This window comes from Eucyclogobius newberryi, unplaced genomic scaffold (genome assembly GCF_026437365.1).
Source record: "Eucyclogobius newberryi isolate DKJ021-1_F unplaced genomic scaffold, fEucNew1.0.hap1 SCAF_8, whole genome shotgun sequence".
Lineage (NCBI taxonomy): Eukaryota > Metazoa > Chordata > Actinopteri > Gobiiformes > Gobiidae > Eucyclogobius > Eucyclogobius newberryi.
Window position 1 is genome coordinate 29,771,426 of NW_027316500.1, and position 16,340 is coordinate 29,787,765.

Genomic DNA, 16,340 nt, shown 5'->3' on the forward strand with positions numbered 1-16,340 from the left:
ATAATGTAGATACAATGTTGGACACATAAAGGCACATGATGCAAACAGTACTGGGTTTTTGTACTGTTTCAGACAAGTTTCACATATTTTAATTAGCAAATATTATTTAAACAAAACACATATATTTATCTGGGTTATTGCAGTCAGTTCCATTTGGGTCCTCAAAGGAGGGCTTGTTTATCACTTCTATAAAATATATTTTGTCATCACTGTTCAATAAAATGTTTATTTACCAAAAATAACAAGGTTGCTGGTAGAAAAAGTAGGGAAAATAACTTTTAACCATTATTGTTTTTCCTTCTTATTTATTGTCTTGAAGTTACAGCGCCTCTACAGGTCGGACGACTTGTTGAACTAAAATGCATAAAAAGATTAATTATGTTTAGAATTTTGCTAAAAAGTATAAAAAATATTTTACTTCCTGTTTGTAATTGATGACATGACATGACACATGAGGAAATTACCCAGCAAACACTGGGAAAAACTCATCTAATGTCACTCATGAGAGCGACTTTACTTTGTTGAATTAATGTTTAGAGAGTCAAAACAAATAATTTCTTTGTGTAAACTCTGCATAAGTGTCCCTGGTTAGATTTTTCGTTTACGTTTTCTCCACAAATACCTGCTCGATTGGTGTAAAACTATAATTTATATGTACAACAGGTATAAATACACCAAATAAAGTCAGAATTAGAAAATCGTGAAAACCTGTCATAGGCACTTTAATTGCATTACAGTGATTCATGCATATTTGAGTCATCTCTGTGTAAACTCATTTTAACCGACCTCTGCTTCTTTTATTGGGTTTATTTTAGATTAATATTCCACTCTCAAATGTCCCAATTCATCTTAGTCACCGGTAGTTACTTTATTCTCCCCACAGTAGATACAAAACAATGATGCAATCGTGTCATTAGGACTCTGGAGCAGACAAAAACATCGACACACACATTCCTACGGTGGAGACAGAGCGTCATCCAAAAGACACGCCACAAAAAAGAAAATATTCAGTTTCCATTGCGGTGGTCCGTTTCGACTTCCAGGCTGATCACTAAATAAACATCCATTCGCCAGCATTTTCCAACAAATCTTTTCTTCTCCTTCACAAAGATAAAAATACTGCTTACTTACAGTTCATAACCTCAAACAACAAATCCAGCATCTGCAGCCGGCATCTGTTTCCGCTTTAGAGACGGAATGAAGACGGAGACCCGTGTTTGCTCTGTGTGTTGGAGAAAGGCCCAAATTAGTATTGGAAACTGTGGACGCGCAAATGTAGCTGGAAACCGTAATGAGACAGAGGTAAGATACGTGAAATGTGCATTATTAGAGGTCAACGGAAATGAACTGTATTTTCTATTGTTGCACTTAATGTCTGTAAGTCGCACCCATTTTCATAGTTTTGGCCGGGGTGCGACTTATACTCCAGAGCGACTTATATGTGATATTATTTGTTATTTTCACACTGACAACCACAAGAGGGCGCTCTAGGCTCTAAGCGACGCAGAAGAAGAATCTGCACTTCCTCTACCTCTGGAGTTTGTGGAGTTGTTTAGAAGTGACACAGAGGAAGAAGAATTCAATGGATTTAGTGATTTGGGGTAAAACTGATGCTTTGGTAAACTTGTTAGCATGTTCTTTATGCTATAGTTATCTGAATAACTGTTCATATGTTACGTTAACATACCAAACACTCGAGCTTTGACGATAATTCACGATTTTTAATGAGACTGTGACAAAACGACATTTTCTTTTATCCTCGTGGTCTGTCCCTCAGGTTTGTGACCGACTTCACAAAATGTAACGATCTGAAAGACAAAATAAAGTAACACATTTGTCAAAAGCAGACAGACAAAATAAAGATCTTAAATACAGTATTTTGTCGTGAGGGCTTTTGCTCTCTGAAGAAGACAAATGTGACTGGGAAATGATTCTGCAGCTGAACTTGAATTTCCTTCGGGGTCTAAAGTGCACATCTATGAACTATCTATCCGTACTGTTTGGGTGTGGCTTGTCTCGACCACCTCAACTGGAGGATTTGTCCACGCTCATATCCAGACTATTGGTGAGACACAATTACACACAAAAAGACGCTTTGGAGTCAAAAAATACTTGTTAATTCAACAAACTTGAGAGTAAAGTTACGTAAATCTGGTTTAGTAAAAGTTAATTACGATCCATTTCACACCCTCTTCTACTTATTTGTAATGGCACAAAGTTCCACGATGTATCTGACCCCGATTGTATTACTATCGACACCATTTATCTGCATGTTGTGGTTAACGTGACTTAACTCAGCGTCTTGAAAACACAACCTGCAAACGTTCCTCTTCTCGCGGCTTATTACGAGAAGCTAATATGTGACAGCGGCTAAACGCTCTGAGCAGATGTTCTCAGATTAGTCGACCGCCGAGGCTTTCACGGGGGGCCATAAAACTGTCAGATCAGCGTTTTGTAAAGGTTTGGATTCGGGAGCTCAGCAGCAGGTAGATGGCTTTTGAAGACGTGCATGGAATTGGCTTTTCCTCCAACATGCAGCCTACTCTAAAAACATGATAAGCCTGTTGTGTTGCGTAATATTATGTAACATAGAACTCAATGTGTGCATGAAACAGATCGGAAAGCAATTGGCTTTATAGAGCCCATGATAGGTGGTCTAAACCCGATCTAAAACTAAACTGAACTACAATTAAACCAGCTTTAAAATAGGACTGAGGCGTAATTTAACCAGGTAAATCCTAGAACTGAACTAGCTCTAAACCAGGCAAGGGCTTTTCAGAACGGGCCCCCGATTGTTACACCCCACTGCTACACATGTTTTCTTTAAATTAACAGGAATGTGAAAGTATGGAAACAGAAACACAACATTATAACTAAGAAAAACAGATAATGGCGGAGAAAAGAACTAAAGTGATTGTCACAAAAGGCAAGAGTCACACAAAACAGAGCCGACGTGACAAATTAAAAGAGACATAAACATAAACACTAATGCAAATGAAGAGGTATTTGTCTTAAAGGCGCAATGGACGATTTTTCGGCGATTTGAGAACGCAGGCGGAAATGCACATGCCACTCCCCCATGCGGACAGATACAACACACACGTGCGTTTGTTTATTAGCGCGACGGATCGCATCGCATCTCTCGTCTCCCATAGATTTCCGTCTTCTTCTGAGTCAGCTCGAACAGTCTTTCTCTGTCTTCATTTTGTCCCATACACTGAGGGAACTATATTATGATAGATCAATGTGCTTAGACACGCGGAAACGTGGGGACGAGCCACACGCGGCTGCAGGTGAGCGATAGGTGCGTTTTATGATTGATACGTGACAGGACTAATCGGCAGTCCACGCCACGAGGAAATAAGACCGGTCAAAAAAAAACGTCCATTCAACCTTTAAGTTTGGGACCAGGACCACACCTCATCATCGGCCCCGTTAAGTTGGCGTCGCTATTTAAACCTCCAGGCTACACTCGTGCATCGTCTTTGTCTTCAAGCCCCTCCCTCTCTCTTTCGACGTCATTCTCTGCCTTATCGTTCAGGCACGAATTCGGCATTTCTTTGTAGTACTTGAGGAAAGTCTTTGTGTTCATTCGTGTGGTTGTGGTGCTCGCGAGGGACACGACGGACGAAACAGGCACAAGTATCAAACACTGTAAACTGGCCACAAAGACCGGCAGCCTCAAACAGGTGGGCGGAGTCTCTTTAGATAGTGGGAGGTGCTGCAGGCGGAGCCACGGGATTAACCGGGCGCGGAGATGCCCCACCAATCGAGAGAGAAGAGCCGCGGGAGACGGAGCTGGAACCGGTCCTCCAATCACAGGCGAGAACATCATCAAAAGGGGGAAAAAACGCAATATTAGAGACAAGAACGAGAAGATCAGAACGTCTCGGGTCAAACAGGGAGTAACAAGAAGCTCAAGTTCCAATAGAAATGTTGGAGCACAGGTTGAGAAACACTATGATGCTGTAATGACTCTGCTGCACACGCCCTCTACTCCCCCTGCTGGTGAACATTGCACCCATTCGCTCAAGCGCTGTCGATGTGAACATTTCAAGAATTAGGACCTTTTCCATAGCAGGAGGAGAGGTTTGAGAGGTTAAACGTCCTTTAAATTTTCACCCAAAACAGGAAGCAAAGCTAAAGTATGAGACCACGTGGTGAGATTGGTGAAACTTGTCATATTTAGTGTGTAAATTTCCCTTCAATTGTCTAAAAAAGTGGAGTTTTGTCATCGTCAATGTACAAAAACTGTGAGTGAAAGTCTCGTTCTGGTCGGTTCAGCCCAGTTAAACCCTGATTGGTCCTGTTCTAGTCCCAGTACAGTCCAAATGTGATGGAGTGGTACCTTATTATCTGCTGTGCACATCCAGACTGCTCCCTCAGTCCCAGGAGTCGCTCTAACTGAGTCGACTCTGGAACTTTTGACAGCTCTCCAGTTTGGCAGTGTGGGCGGCGCACGTCTCGCCGCTGGCCCGTCTCCTCGGCGCTGACGGTGGTCCGGTCCGCCCCGACGCTACAGTTCAAACCAGGCCGCCACTCGGAGCAGTATACACATTAAGTTCAACGGAAAAGTGCTATAATCTTCATGAATTAAACAAAAAGTCTGAATATGATATGTATTTTGGTACATTTGGGTAAAAACACTTTTATAACGAGTACATTTGCACACATACGGTACAGTCTGAAATCATCTCCAGCAAAATGTACTTGTGCTGTTTTATGTTAGAGGCCACGCAATCATCATAAATAGAGTTGTAAAGTTATTTCTAAGTGATCTTATCTTTGCAGCGAGGTGAAATACAGGGTGAAAACCATGTCAAAAATAGAACAAAAGCCAATGCGATCATCATCTGCGTGTCAAAAACATAAACCGCAGTCGTAGCGTGTTTGAAATCAGAACGTTTTGACTGCAATCCGGGAGTTTTTTTTCAATCTGAAGATTAGTCCCACAATAAGGGAGGAGTCATAACCTGAATCTTCTCCATCTCAATGCCTCTCACTGCTGAGGACGGTGATGCTCAGATCCTGGTGAAGGAGAAGAGGTGGTGTGATGTAAAACAATTAACATACATAAAACAAGACAACACATTTGAAACAAGACAACTCACCACAACTTTCTCTTTGCCCGGAACCTACCGCCGACGCTGCCTTCCCAGGCCAGTGAGACGGTCCTCTCTTCTCCCAAATGATGAGGAATGAGGCTGAAAACTTGTTATCGTTTCAGGTGCCACGGCCCGCGAAGACGAGTCATCGGTCGAAGGATCCCACTTCTGACACCAAAACTGTTGTGGAAAACGATACTGTAACAAATGACAGAGAAAATGAGGCGAAATATAACCAAGTTGTCTTGTTCAAAAGCGGTTCTTTATTTTAGTTGTGCACAGCCAAAAAGCTCTCCCTGACATCTGCCTTTCATAAACATGGAGGTTTGACAGAGGAATAATAATAATAACTTTTATTTACATAGTGCATTTCAGTGACCCAAAGACGCTGAACATATATAAAAAAAAAGGGGGGGGGGTATTTACAGACAGGGGGGGGCAGCACGTACAATACACATTAATATACAGATAAAATGAACAAGACAGAAGAAATAGAGAGAAAAAGATGGGGATGTAACAGGGGGTAGAAGAGTAGGCAATGGGGTAGAGGAGTCAAAGAGCCAACATTTGTCAGGAAAGAACAATAATTAGAGCTCTAGAAGTACAACCTGTCACCCATTCACACCACCAAGAAAAACAATGGGGTTGATTAAAAGCCAGTTGGTGTCAGTTCACACCTCAGATCAATAGACATAACAACAACACACATTCCCTGCTGTTAATGCCTTTGTTACGTTGTCTGACCCGACCTGCCCTCTCTTTTCTCTCTGTCTTTCACTGTTTCTTTTCTGTTCCTTAATAATTCATGCATTTCCTGCCGAGTGGAACCCAGCGGTATAATCACATTAAGAGCTGATCCGTTTGCAGACGCAGGACCCTCGTCACCGCTGACAACAAGCATCTGCAGGACGGCTCGTTGTCCTACATGAGAAAAGGTCAGTGCACTTGTGAGGACAGTGTGGTTATGTAGTTGGATTAGTTATGTGAATGTGGCTCAGCAGTTGAACATTTTCATTTGCTGTAACATTATTTTGTTTATTTATTTTCTCAATATTTGTTCACTAAAAGTTGTATTTTGATTTATATGTGCAAGTTTATCACTGGATATCGCTGTACTTTTCTATTACAAATGCATAACTCTCGGTCATGTCACAAATGTTAAAAAAAAAAGTTGCATTGTCATCAAAGAAAAAGAAAGACATGAAAATTCGCATTATTGGTGCAATGCTGCAGTTTTAAACAGGAACAAGAAACAATTGAATGGACCTTCAACTATGCAAATTGTTTTAGATCAATATTTCTATTCACAGTGACATCATAAATCATAAAATGTGATTGTTTTCCAGATGACCAGAAATAAAGCCTAGCATGTCTTCTTTAAGGATGTTTGGTCAAAAATCTGGAAAAAGAAGCTATACATTTCCTGACTGTATTGGATTGAATCAGAAAATAAGAAGTAATGACTCTGGAAAACTGGCTCCTCTCCCATTTTAGAAAGGAACATTACCACATTAATGAAAATGTAAACCAGCAAATTGCCTTGAGGAAACAGTGTAATAATCTTCACACAAACGGAACAGAGTCTATGTTTGTGTGAAGAGGTTTACAGCGGCGCAGGGCAGCGGGCCCAGCTGGAGCCTGCAGCAGGTTTCATCTTCACAAGGACCACCAGAAGAGCCAATTAAACCCAATCAAACAAGACTCAAATCATCATGTTTAACTGCGACGGGCGAAGAGTCCACACACACGCACCCTCATGTTTGGAGGAAGAAGTGATGATTAGAAAGGGCAGATCACACGCTCCATGTGCAGCCGCCTGAGTTTGAATCCCAATCTGCTGCATGTCCTCCCTTCTCTAATCCCCCGTTCATGCAACCGTCCTGTCTAATGAAGCTCGTCTCAATTATGACATGGCTTTGTCTGGAATGTTCCTCAGTATTGCATAACATTTACTATATTATCTATATATATATTTTTTTTCTCAAAATACCTTAAAATACCAACATTCTTACAGTGAGCGTGTTAGCCAGGTGACCTCACCTTGTGACCTGACCTGGTGACCTCACCTGGAGACCTCACGTGGTGTCCTCACCTGGTGACCTCACCTTGTGACCTCACCTGGTGACCTCACCTGGAGACCTCACCTGGTGACCTCACCTGGTGACCTCACCTTGTGACCTCACCTGGAGACCTCACCTGGTGACCTCACCTGGAGACCTCACCTGGTGTCCTCACCTGGTGACCTCACCTGGTGACCTCACCTGGTGACCTCACCTTGTGACCTCACCTGGTGACCTCACCTTGTGACTTCACCTGGTGACCTCACCTGGAGACCTCACCTGGTGACCTCACCTGGTGTCCTCACCTGGTGACCTCATCTGGTGACCTCATCTGGAGACCTCATATGTTGTTGTTGTTGTTGTTGTTTTATGGCGGTTGGCATCCAAGTGTTGCATCACCGCCAGACTTTATTCTTCCCTTACATTAGTTGATCCCTCCCCTCACCTTGTGACCTCACCTGGTGACCTCACCTGGTGACCTCACCTGGTGTCCTCACCTTGTGACCTCACCTGGTGACCTCACCTGGTGACCTCACCTGGTGTCCTCACCTTGTGACCTCACCTTGTGACCTCACCTGGTGACCTCACCTGGAGACCTCACCTGGTGACCTCACCTGGTGACCTCACCTTGTGACCTCACCTGGTGACCTCACCTGGAGACCTCACCTGGTGACCTCACCTGGTGACCTCACCTGGAGACCTCACCTGGTGACCTCACCTGGTGTCCTCACCTGGTGACCTCACCTGGTGACCTCATCTGGAGACCTCATATGTTGTTGTTGTTGTTTTATGGCGGTTGGCATCCAAGTGTTGCATTACCGCCAGACTTTATTCTTCCCTTACATTAGTTGATCCCTCCCCTCACCTTGTGACCTCACCTGGTGACCTCACCTGGTGTCCTCACCTTGTGACCTCACCTGGTGACCTCACCTGGTGACCTCACCTGGTGTCCTCACCTGGTGACCTCATCTGGTGACCTCACCTGGTGACCTCACCTGGTGACCTCATCTGGTGACCTCACCTGGTGTCCTCACCTGGTGACCTCATCTGGTGACCTCACCTGGTGTCCTCACCTGGTGACCTCATCTGGTGACCTCACCTGGTGACCTCACCTGGTGTCCTCACCTGGTGACCTCATCTGGTGACCTCACCTGGTGACCTCATCTGGAGACCTCATATGTTGTTGTTGTTGTTTTATGGCGGTTGGCATCCAAGTGTTGCATCACCGCCAGACTTTATTCTTCCCTTACATTAGTTGATCCCTCCCCTCACCTGGTGACCTCACCTGGTGTCCTCACCTGGTGTCCTCACCTGGTGACCTCACCTGGTGTCCTCACCTGGTGTCCTCACCTGGTTGTCTCCATAGATCTCTGAGTTTAAAGCCATTCTGGACGTTCAAGAGGAAGCTAAAAAACATGTAGTCAAGCAAGTAGAACACGCTCCCCCAGAAACGTTTCATAATGCAGCTTGAAGGTTAAAGGGTATTAACTGCACCTTTACAGATTTTTTAATCTTACCTCTATTCAAAGTATTTCTATTTTCCTAGTTCCATATGTCAGATTTAAGTAAACATTGTATTCTCTATATTCTCCTGCTGTTCCTGGACTATATGTTGTAACGCAGTGGGACAAATAAAGGTGATCTGTTCTTATCTTATGATCCCAGAGTAAGAACATTGGTTTTCCACATTTGACCTTCACATCACAAACCACATGTAGATTGTAGCAGAGAGTGCTCAGAGTCATAGGACTTTATAAAAGACGAGTTTTGCAAACACTGATTCTTCTCTGTGGCTCCAATATCTTAAAATTAATGGAAAAATGTGGTTTCATCTTCCTTTGAAAACTGTGGTCATTGCACCCATTCAGGAACACTGTTATTACAGAATATTTTAATCCAACCACAACAGGCAAGAATTAATAAGCAAGCATTCTATTTTCTTCAGTTCTAATGTTTCCAGGGATTTATATTTCTATTCCAACTGGACTATCTGATCTCTGGGTTGCCAAACGTATCAAAAATAATTTCGAAAACTAGATCTAAACTATAGACACTCAGAGATATAAAAAAAACCTCTTACATAGGACCAAATTTAACCTTTCCTGAACACTTTTAGAATAATCTAGCTGGAGGATTTTTGCCTACTGTACATGACGGTAGACGGGGGGAACCGGCGTGCTCAGTAACGGGGAGTTAGTCCGACCTGAGAGACAATAGGAACACACTGGCAGTCATATCTTTAAAGTGCACAATTAACTTACTTACTTTAAAACATAATTACTCAAGTAGAAGTAAGAAAAGTAACGACCCAAATCATCATATTTTCATTCAAAGTCTATTCAGTCACTTTGTTTATGCATGCCTTTATCTGGTTAAAGTTTATATAATGCATTTAACATTTTACTCTCATCACTCAGTGCGTCATTATGTTGCATCGCAGCCCCAAAAACAAATTCCTAGATTGTGAATTTTGTTAATTTACAATGACAATAAACCATAAAAGATGTGATCTGAATGAATAACGTACAATAATGGCGCAACGGGACAAATGGACTATCCAAATGTGCCAGTACAGCCTATTTTATGTTAATGAACTCCATCTTGTTCTCAAAGCCGTTACTTTAGTCCGTGAGCTGCAGTCTGCCCGTCTCCATTACGGATCAAACAGTTCTCTTGACAACTGAATCTGCTCCGGATCTCAGGAATAACTCCGGTGTTTAGTAACGAATGAGTCACTCTGCGCTGCCCGAGGAGGACGCGGAGGACGCGGAGGACGCGGAGGCGGGCGGACAACTGTGGCTCTCCCCCCCGCGCGCGCGCTCTCTCCCTCTCTCTCTGTGTCCCCCCGGCGCGCGCGCGAGAGAAGGACGGACGGGGCTGGAAACGAAACGCGCTCCAAACTGAACCCGAAGCAGCCCCTCCGCGTCCTCACCCCGCGTGTGGAGGAGGCGGCGCGCGCGATCCAACACCCGCGCCGTCACCACCACCGTTATTCGGCCCGGTCGTGCGTGAGCGTGAGCGTGAGCGCGAACCGGAGCGCGTCGAGCCGCACCCACCGCACGGCTCCAACGCAAACACCTCGATCTTGAAGCTGCGGGATCAGGGGACAAACTCCTCCGGCATGACGTCCGCCTCCACCGGACGGAGCGCGTGTGCGTGTGCGTGGACAGACGATCGCGTCGCTTCTTCTTCTTAAACTCGAGTGGGAGAAAAAGTCGGCGCGGCGATGGAGAGCGCGCGTCGCAGCGGAGGAGCCGGGGGAGTCACGTACTTGGGCAAAGCGGACGAGATCGACGGCGTGTACGACCTGGAGCATCTGGAGCATCTGCCGCCGCTGCTGGAGGACGAGGTGGGTGCGGGATCTGTGTGTACGTGGCCCGCCGCGCGCCGGAGGGAGGCCCGCGGGGCGCAATGGGCGACGGGGGGGGGGGGGGGGAGCCGCTTTCTACAACCTGGGGAAGTTGTTGCTCACTCTGGAAAGTATAGGCTGTACAGTTATGTCCCGCTTTTGGTCCCGCGCTGCCATTGAGGCCCCTGTCCCACTTATTTAGAGAATGACTGGTGTTACATTAATGGATGGGAACAGGACAGGAAAGACAAATATAGTGCTTATGTGTCTGTGATGATGTGATCTGTTGCTGTTCCAAACACTCTCACTGTGTTCCAAGGGATAAACATTGGATATCATGCAGTTTTATAAGTGCAGTCTTTATCTAAATGTCTCAACGTGTTTGTAGAGGTCTTAATTATCTTAATTACAGATGCAACAATATATTTCTATAAAAAAAGAGATTACGGTCTTCGCAGAGAACAGTCCGTCTGCATAAGCGCAGTCTTCTACTCTGATAACCGTACCAACTTTGCGATACGTTGTCCGTCCCACCATCCATGTCCCACCCCCACACTGTCCCACTATTTGTCCCACTATTTGACCTAAGCCCATGTAACGCGTTTTCTATCGACATTTCACCTTCTCTATAACGATGATGAGTGTTGTCCGTAAGTTATTGTGATGCAGGGTTGCGTTCATCACTGCGCCACTGTAATGCTCCAGATGCAGTAAAACCAGGGCAGCCGGGGGGAAAAGTGTGAGAAAACGTGTCACCGCAGTCTCGTCCAAGCCCTGTCTGTCATTTAATCCAAACATTAAACGAGCTGTGACGGCCATTACAAAGAAAAGTCTAGTATTGTGGGTTATTGTAACGTCTCCTGCGGTGATGTCAGCTCATACCAAACCAGTAACAGCAAACAAAACTGTAACTATGTCAAACTAATGCATTCAATTGGATCAGAACTCAACGTAACATGGATTTCAGTGTTGGAGAGAAATATCAAGTGAAATATTGAGGGAAATATCGAGTGCGGGGTTTTCAGTGCTTTGTTTGGCGCTTTAGTCTTGACCTAGACTCATGATTATTGAGTTGTCGAATCCAAAACCGACCACGACCGACTTCCCACACAGTTTCATTCGGTTTAAGGTTGGATAGATCGGGACCAAACCATTTCAGTGTGAATGATGCGGTTTGGTTGGAAGTCCACGAACGCGCTGGGATGTCCCCGATGAGCCTGTGTATTTTTTTGGTTCGCAGACTTATTTAGCGTCCACTAATTAACACCGCGCTGGATTTGAAGCGGTCATCGAGCGTGCGGCGAGAGAAAGTTGTGAGAAAAACCACTGCATCACATTGTTTTTACCCAAACACTGGCATCAGTCTTCTATTGATCTGTGAACATCAACTACAACCTGTTTCCCCCACAGTCCGTTTAGCTTTTGGTTGTAGCATCCTTCTCCCCTGGATAAGAGCAAACATCCATTTACCAAGTACTGTTTTCCTCCTAATGTTTCTATTTGATGTTAGCCCAGTTCTTCTTATGTCTTCTATCTAAGTCTTGCCTCTAAACTGGAGTTATTACGAAAAATAAGTCAGAAAATACAGTTCTCAACCAGCCTCAAGTTCTCCCAACGCTTTGTCTAACGCTGAATATCCCTCCATTTATGTAACTTTTAACTATTATCAAGTTTTACGACAATAAATTGTAGTTTTTATAATATTGGAGAACAATTCATCCCACAAAAACATTCAGAAGGGTGCAAAATGTCAAGTACAGTTGAATTTGACCTTCTTTTTGAACGTAAAAGTACTTCCTAGTGAGTTGGGTACAGACCCCGCACCCCTGGTTGAGAAACACTGACGTACAGGAACAAAGCAGAACTAAAAACAGGGCTAAGACAAGATCGAATCAAAGAAAAACCAAGAGCTAAAACAATGTCTGAAATGTACACGTGATATTTTTCTTAAACATGTCGGCGACTGAAATTGTACACACAACGATATTTATTATTCACGACGATTCTCAAGTTGTTTATCCAATCCAAAACGCAGAATGAGCTCCTACAGGGCTCGTTATGACACGTGACCGCTCATGTTTAACGTGTCGAAGATGTCATTACCGTTTACCCTCGAGGCCCCAACCACGAAACCTGTGGAATCAAAACTACCACCGTAAAAAGACACTGTAGTACTTTTCCACGCAAAATGAACTGAAGCACGACGTGTCGCAGTGTCGGCTTCTACTTTCCCAGCTCCGGGAGTTTGGACCTGGCAGACAAACTTATGTAGGGCAGCGCGTTGAAGGAGCAGGAGGTTCAGAGACTTGTAGCTTTCCTCCGCACACGCTCTCCTGGGAAGACGTCTATTTCTGGGGCCGCTTTGTTCCCGACTGTAACTGCATTTTTGGCCCCACGTCGCGCCCGACTCAACCGCTTTCGGACACTTTGTTTCTGCCGCAGCGACGCACGGGAGCCAAGAAATGCGGGTAAAAAAACAACGAGCAGGTGCATATTTCATAAGCATTTTAGAAGAGATTTCACTGCACGACTTAGGTGTGAAAAAGGTGAATTCAGAATGTTACCAGTCCATTCTCTCGTTTTGAATTGGACGTTTCAATGATTGTGAAGTAGAACCGTGAACTTGTCTTTCCAAATATTAGACTATTTAATTCGGGGCAGAAATGGGAGTTGGTGGAATGTCTCTCATCTTTGGTGCCAGTTTCTTTCAAGGCCAAACAACTACAACACAATCAATCTTTGTGAAGCCAAAAACATAAAAAAATCTGATAAAACCTGATACTAAAACTAGTATTGAAGTACTTGATACTTGAAAAAGCATTGATACAAAAAACAACAACACAGTAAGTTAGAAAGTACAATATACTATATATGTATTTCTGTACTATAGGTCACACCAGCCAAAAAAATGCATAATAGAGAAGAAAAAACATACATAAGTCTCACTGGAGTATAAGTCACATTTTTGGGGGAAATGTATTTGATAAAATCCAAGACCAAGAACAGACATTTAATCTTGAAATGCAGTTTAAAATAATAACAGATGAGAGAACATGGTGAATAGTTGTACGTATGCTAACGCTAACACCTTCAGCTACATGACGTATGCTAACGCTAACACCTTCAGCTACATGAGGCACAGACAGAACTGTGGTAAGTGTCTGGTATGTTAACGTAACATATGAACAGTTATTCAGATAACTATAGCATAAAGAACATGCTAACAAGTTTAGCAAAGCATCAGTTTTACCCCAAATCACTAAATCCACTGAATTCTTCTTCCTCTGTGTCACTTCTAAACAACTCCACAAACTCCAGAGGTAGAGGAAGTGCAGATTCTTCTTCTGCGTCGCTTAGAGCCTAGAGCGCCCTCTTGTGGTGGTCAGTGTGAAAATAACAAATAATATCACATATAAGTTGCTCTGGAGTATAAGTCGCACCCCGGCCAAAACGATGAAAAAAGGTCCGGAAAATACGGTATATTAGTAGATATTGAAGATCTCTATTACTCTTAGAGATATTTAAATTAGTATCAATAATTTAATATATTCCTTAGCATCGAAATTGAGTGGAGACATTTCTACACCATGACGGCTGCACTGGTGTGTGCGGCATGAAGCGAAATGTATTGCTTGCTGTGTGATGATGATTTTTTCTAAAGATGAACTTAAATTGATTCGATAATTGATAAAGATGTCTGCACTAGTGGGTGTCAAAATGTTCGATTGTTAGTGTTGTCGACGACGACGTGCTGCGTAGAACCAAAGGGATGTCGTAGTGTCATCAAAAACATCCAAACTCAGGTTATTGATACTGAAAAGAGGAGAGAATATCGACCTTTCCAGTTTGAAGGCCTCGGATCTATAGCAGAAGTAAGACCACGTGGTAATATTAAAGAAACTACCATTATTCTATTACAACTTAAATTCTAACTGACTGTCTAGTGTTCCGTGCAGTTGAAATTGGTCCGGAACATCGATATTGGTCCTCGTTTGAGTACATTGGTCCTCTGTATTCAAACGGGACTTTGACTTTTGAGCGAGTGACAACAATAGTACAGCGTTGTCATTGTTGAGCTGACCTTTGAGCCAAAACTCTCCGATTCCTCTGAGTCTCTTGTTTGTGCATTTTCTCTCGCGAGTCTCTCACTTTTTAATTAGCTCAGTGAATCTACAAATGTGTTTAACAGCGTAAATCTATTCCTCTGTGGGCCTTCCTCGACCTGTCTAACGGAATAGTAGGTGGCGCTGTAATTGAACTCATCCTCTTAAAACCGAGCCAAATTGGACTCCGCTTGACCCTACAAATCCTGTTGAGTGTTTTAAAAGGGCGATAAAGGTGATGACGGACGTGGGGAAGTTTGCCAAGAGAACCACGCAGCCCAAAGGGTCAATCCAGTCGAGTTCTGTCCTGCCAAACAACTCGTAATCTGTTTGTAAAAGCGCTGGGTCGGGCGCAGTTGGAAGCGACCGGTGGTTTCTGGGAACACACGACCTACTGCATGTATAAAACTCTTCATATTTCACTCCTTTTTCAAATGTTACTGCTCTTGGACGTGTTTTAAATGCGCACTTCAAACATAATCCAACTATTAAAACAGCAATTATAAACCTTATATGCAATTTGAACGTCAACATCAAGAAGATATTTGGCAAAATTATCATATATGCTTAAAATCATGTTTAATATTCATCAACCAACAATCTACAAGCCACTGACAAGTCTATAAACCTGCTAGAACGTCTTTGTGCCAAAGGAACTCTCCAAAAAACTGTCCATAATTGATTTATTGTTAATCATTTCTCAAATTTCACCAGGTACTGTAATGTTTTGTCCTGTTTGCATTAGTATATTCAGAAAGAAAGTATCGATGCCAAATAAATGTTCTGTGCTGTGGAAAACACGACCTTCTGCATGTATAAAACCTGCTAACTCTTCATATTTCACTCCTGTTTCAAATGTTACTGCTCCTGGACGTGTTTAAAATTCCCCCTTGAACATAATCCAACAATAAAAACAGCAATTGCAAACCATATATGTAATTTTAACATCAACGTCAAGTAGCTATTTGGTCAAAATCATCCGTATCTGCATAAAATCATGTTTAAAATTCATCAACCAACAATCTACAAGCTACTGACAAGTCTATAAACCTGCTAGAACGTCTTTGTGCCAATAGAACTGTCCAAAAAACTGTTAATCATTTCTCAAACTTTCACCGGGAACAAACGTTTTCTTGTTCCTTGCTAGAGTGATGGCACATACTATGGATTTAATGTGGTTGGTTCGTGTTTATTACTTGTTCTAGAGCATCCTCCGCGTTCAGTGTGATACAAATCAAACTATAAATAAACGTAAATGATTGGAGTCTAATGGAAGCTGTGCATAATCCGTGACAGTCCTCGCTTTGTCCCGGTCCGCACGCACATGCTGACCTCCGAGTCTGGGCTGAGACCGGCTTTTGTCTCCGCTCCCAAACGGAACACGACGGGTTTCTTCACGGAGCGGCTGAGATCACCGCCGCTGGACAAACGGAGCCACAGTTTCACGCTCGCCGCTGCTGAGGGTGTTGACGACGTGCCATTTGAACACACGGCTTGTAATTGTGTGGAAAACATCCAAACACGAGCGCAAATATCAGCTCATATCTCTAGTTATGGTCCAATTTGAGTTGCTGTTCATGATTCATCTCGCTTCTGCGACTACAGAGGCATAAATAGGATAAAAGTAATAAAATAAGATATAAAAACAAAATCAAATGGAAAATTCAATCAAACAAACACACTAAAATCAATGGAATAAAAATAAACAGAATAAAATAAATAA

At 43.3% G+C, this 16,340-nt stretch overlaps 1 protein-coding gene across 1 annotated transcript in view; it reads left to right on the forward strand.

Moving 5' to 3' along the window:
* Positions 1 to 10,354: 10,354 nt before the first annotated feature.
* Positions 10,355 to 16,340, forward strand: part of kndc1 (kinase non-catalytic C-lobe domain containing 1) — a 65,797-nt gene continuing 59,811 nt past the window's right edge. Inside the window, exon 1 of the mRNA XM_072436674.1 lies at positions 10,355 to 10,514. Coding sequence (XP_072292775.1) covers positions 10,392 to 10,514 — 123 coding nt within the window. The 5' untranslated portion in view covers positions 10,355 to 10,391. The remainder of the gene's footprint in view (positions 10,515 to 16,340) is intronic.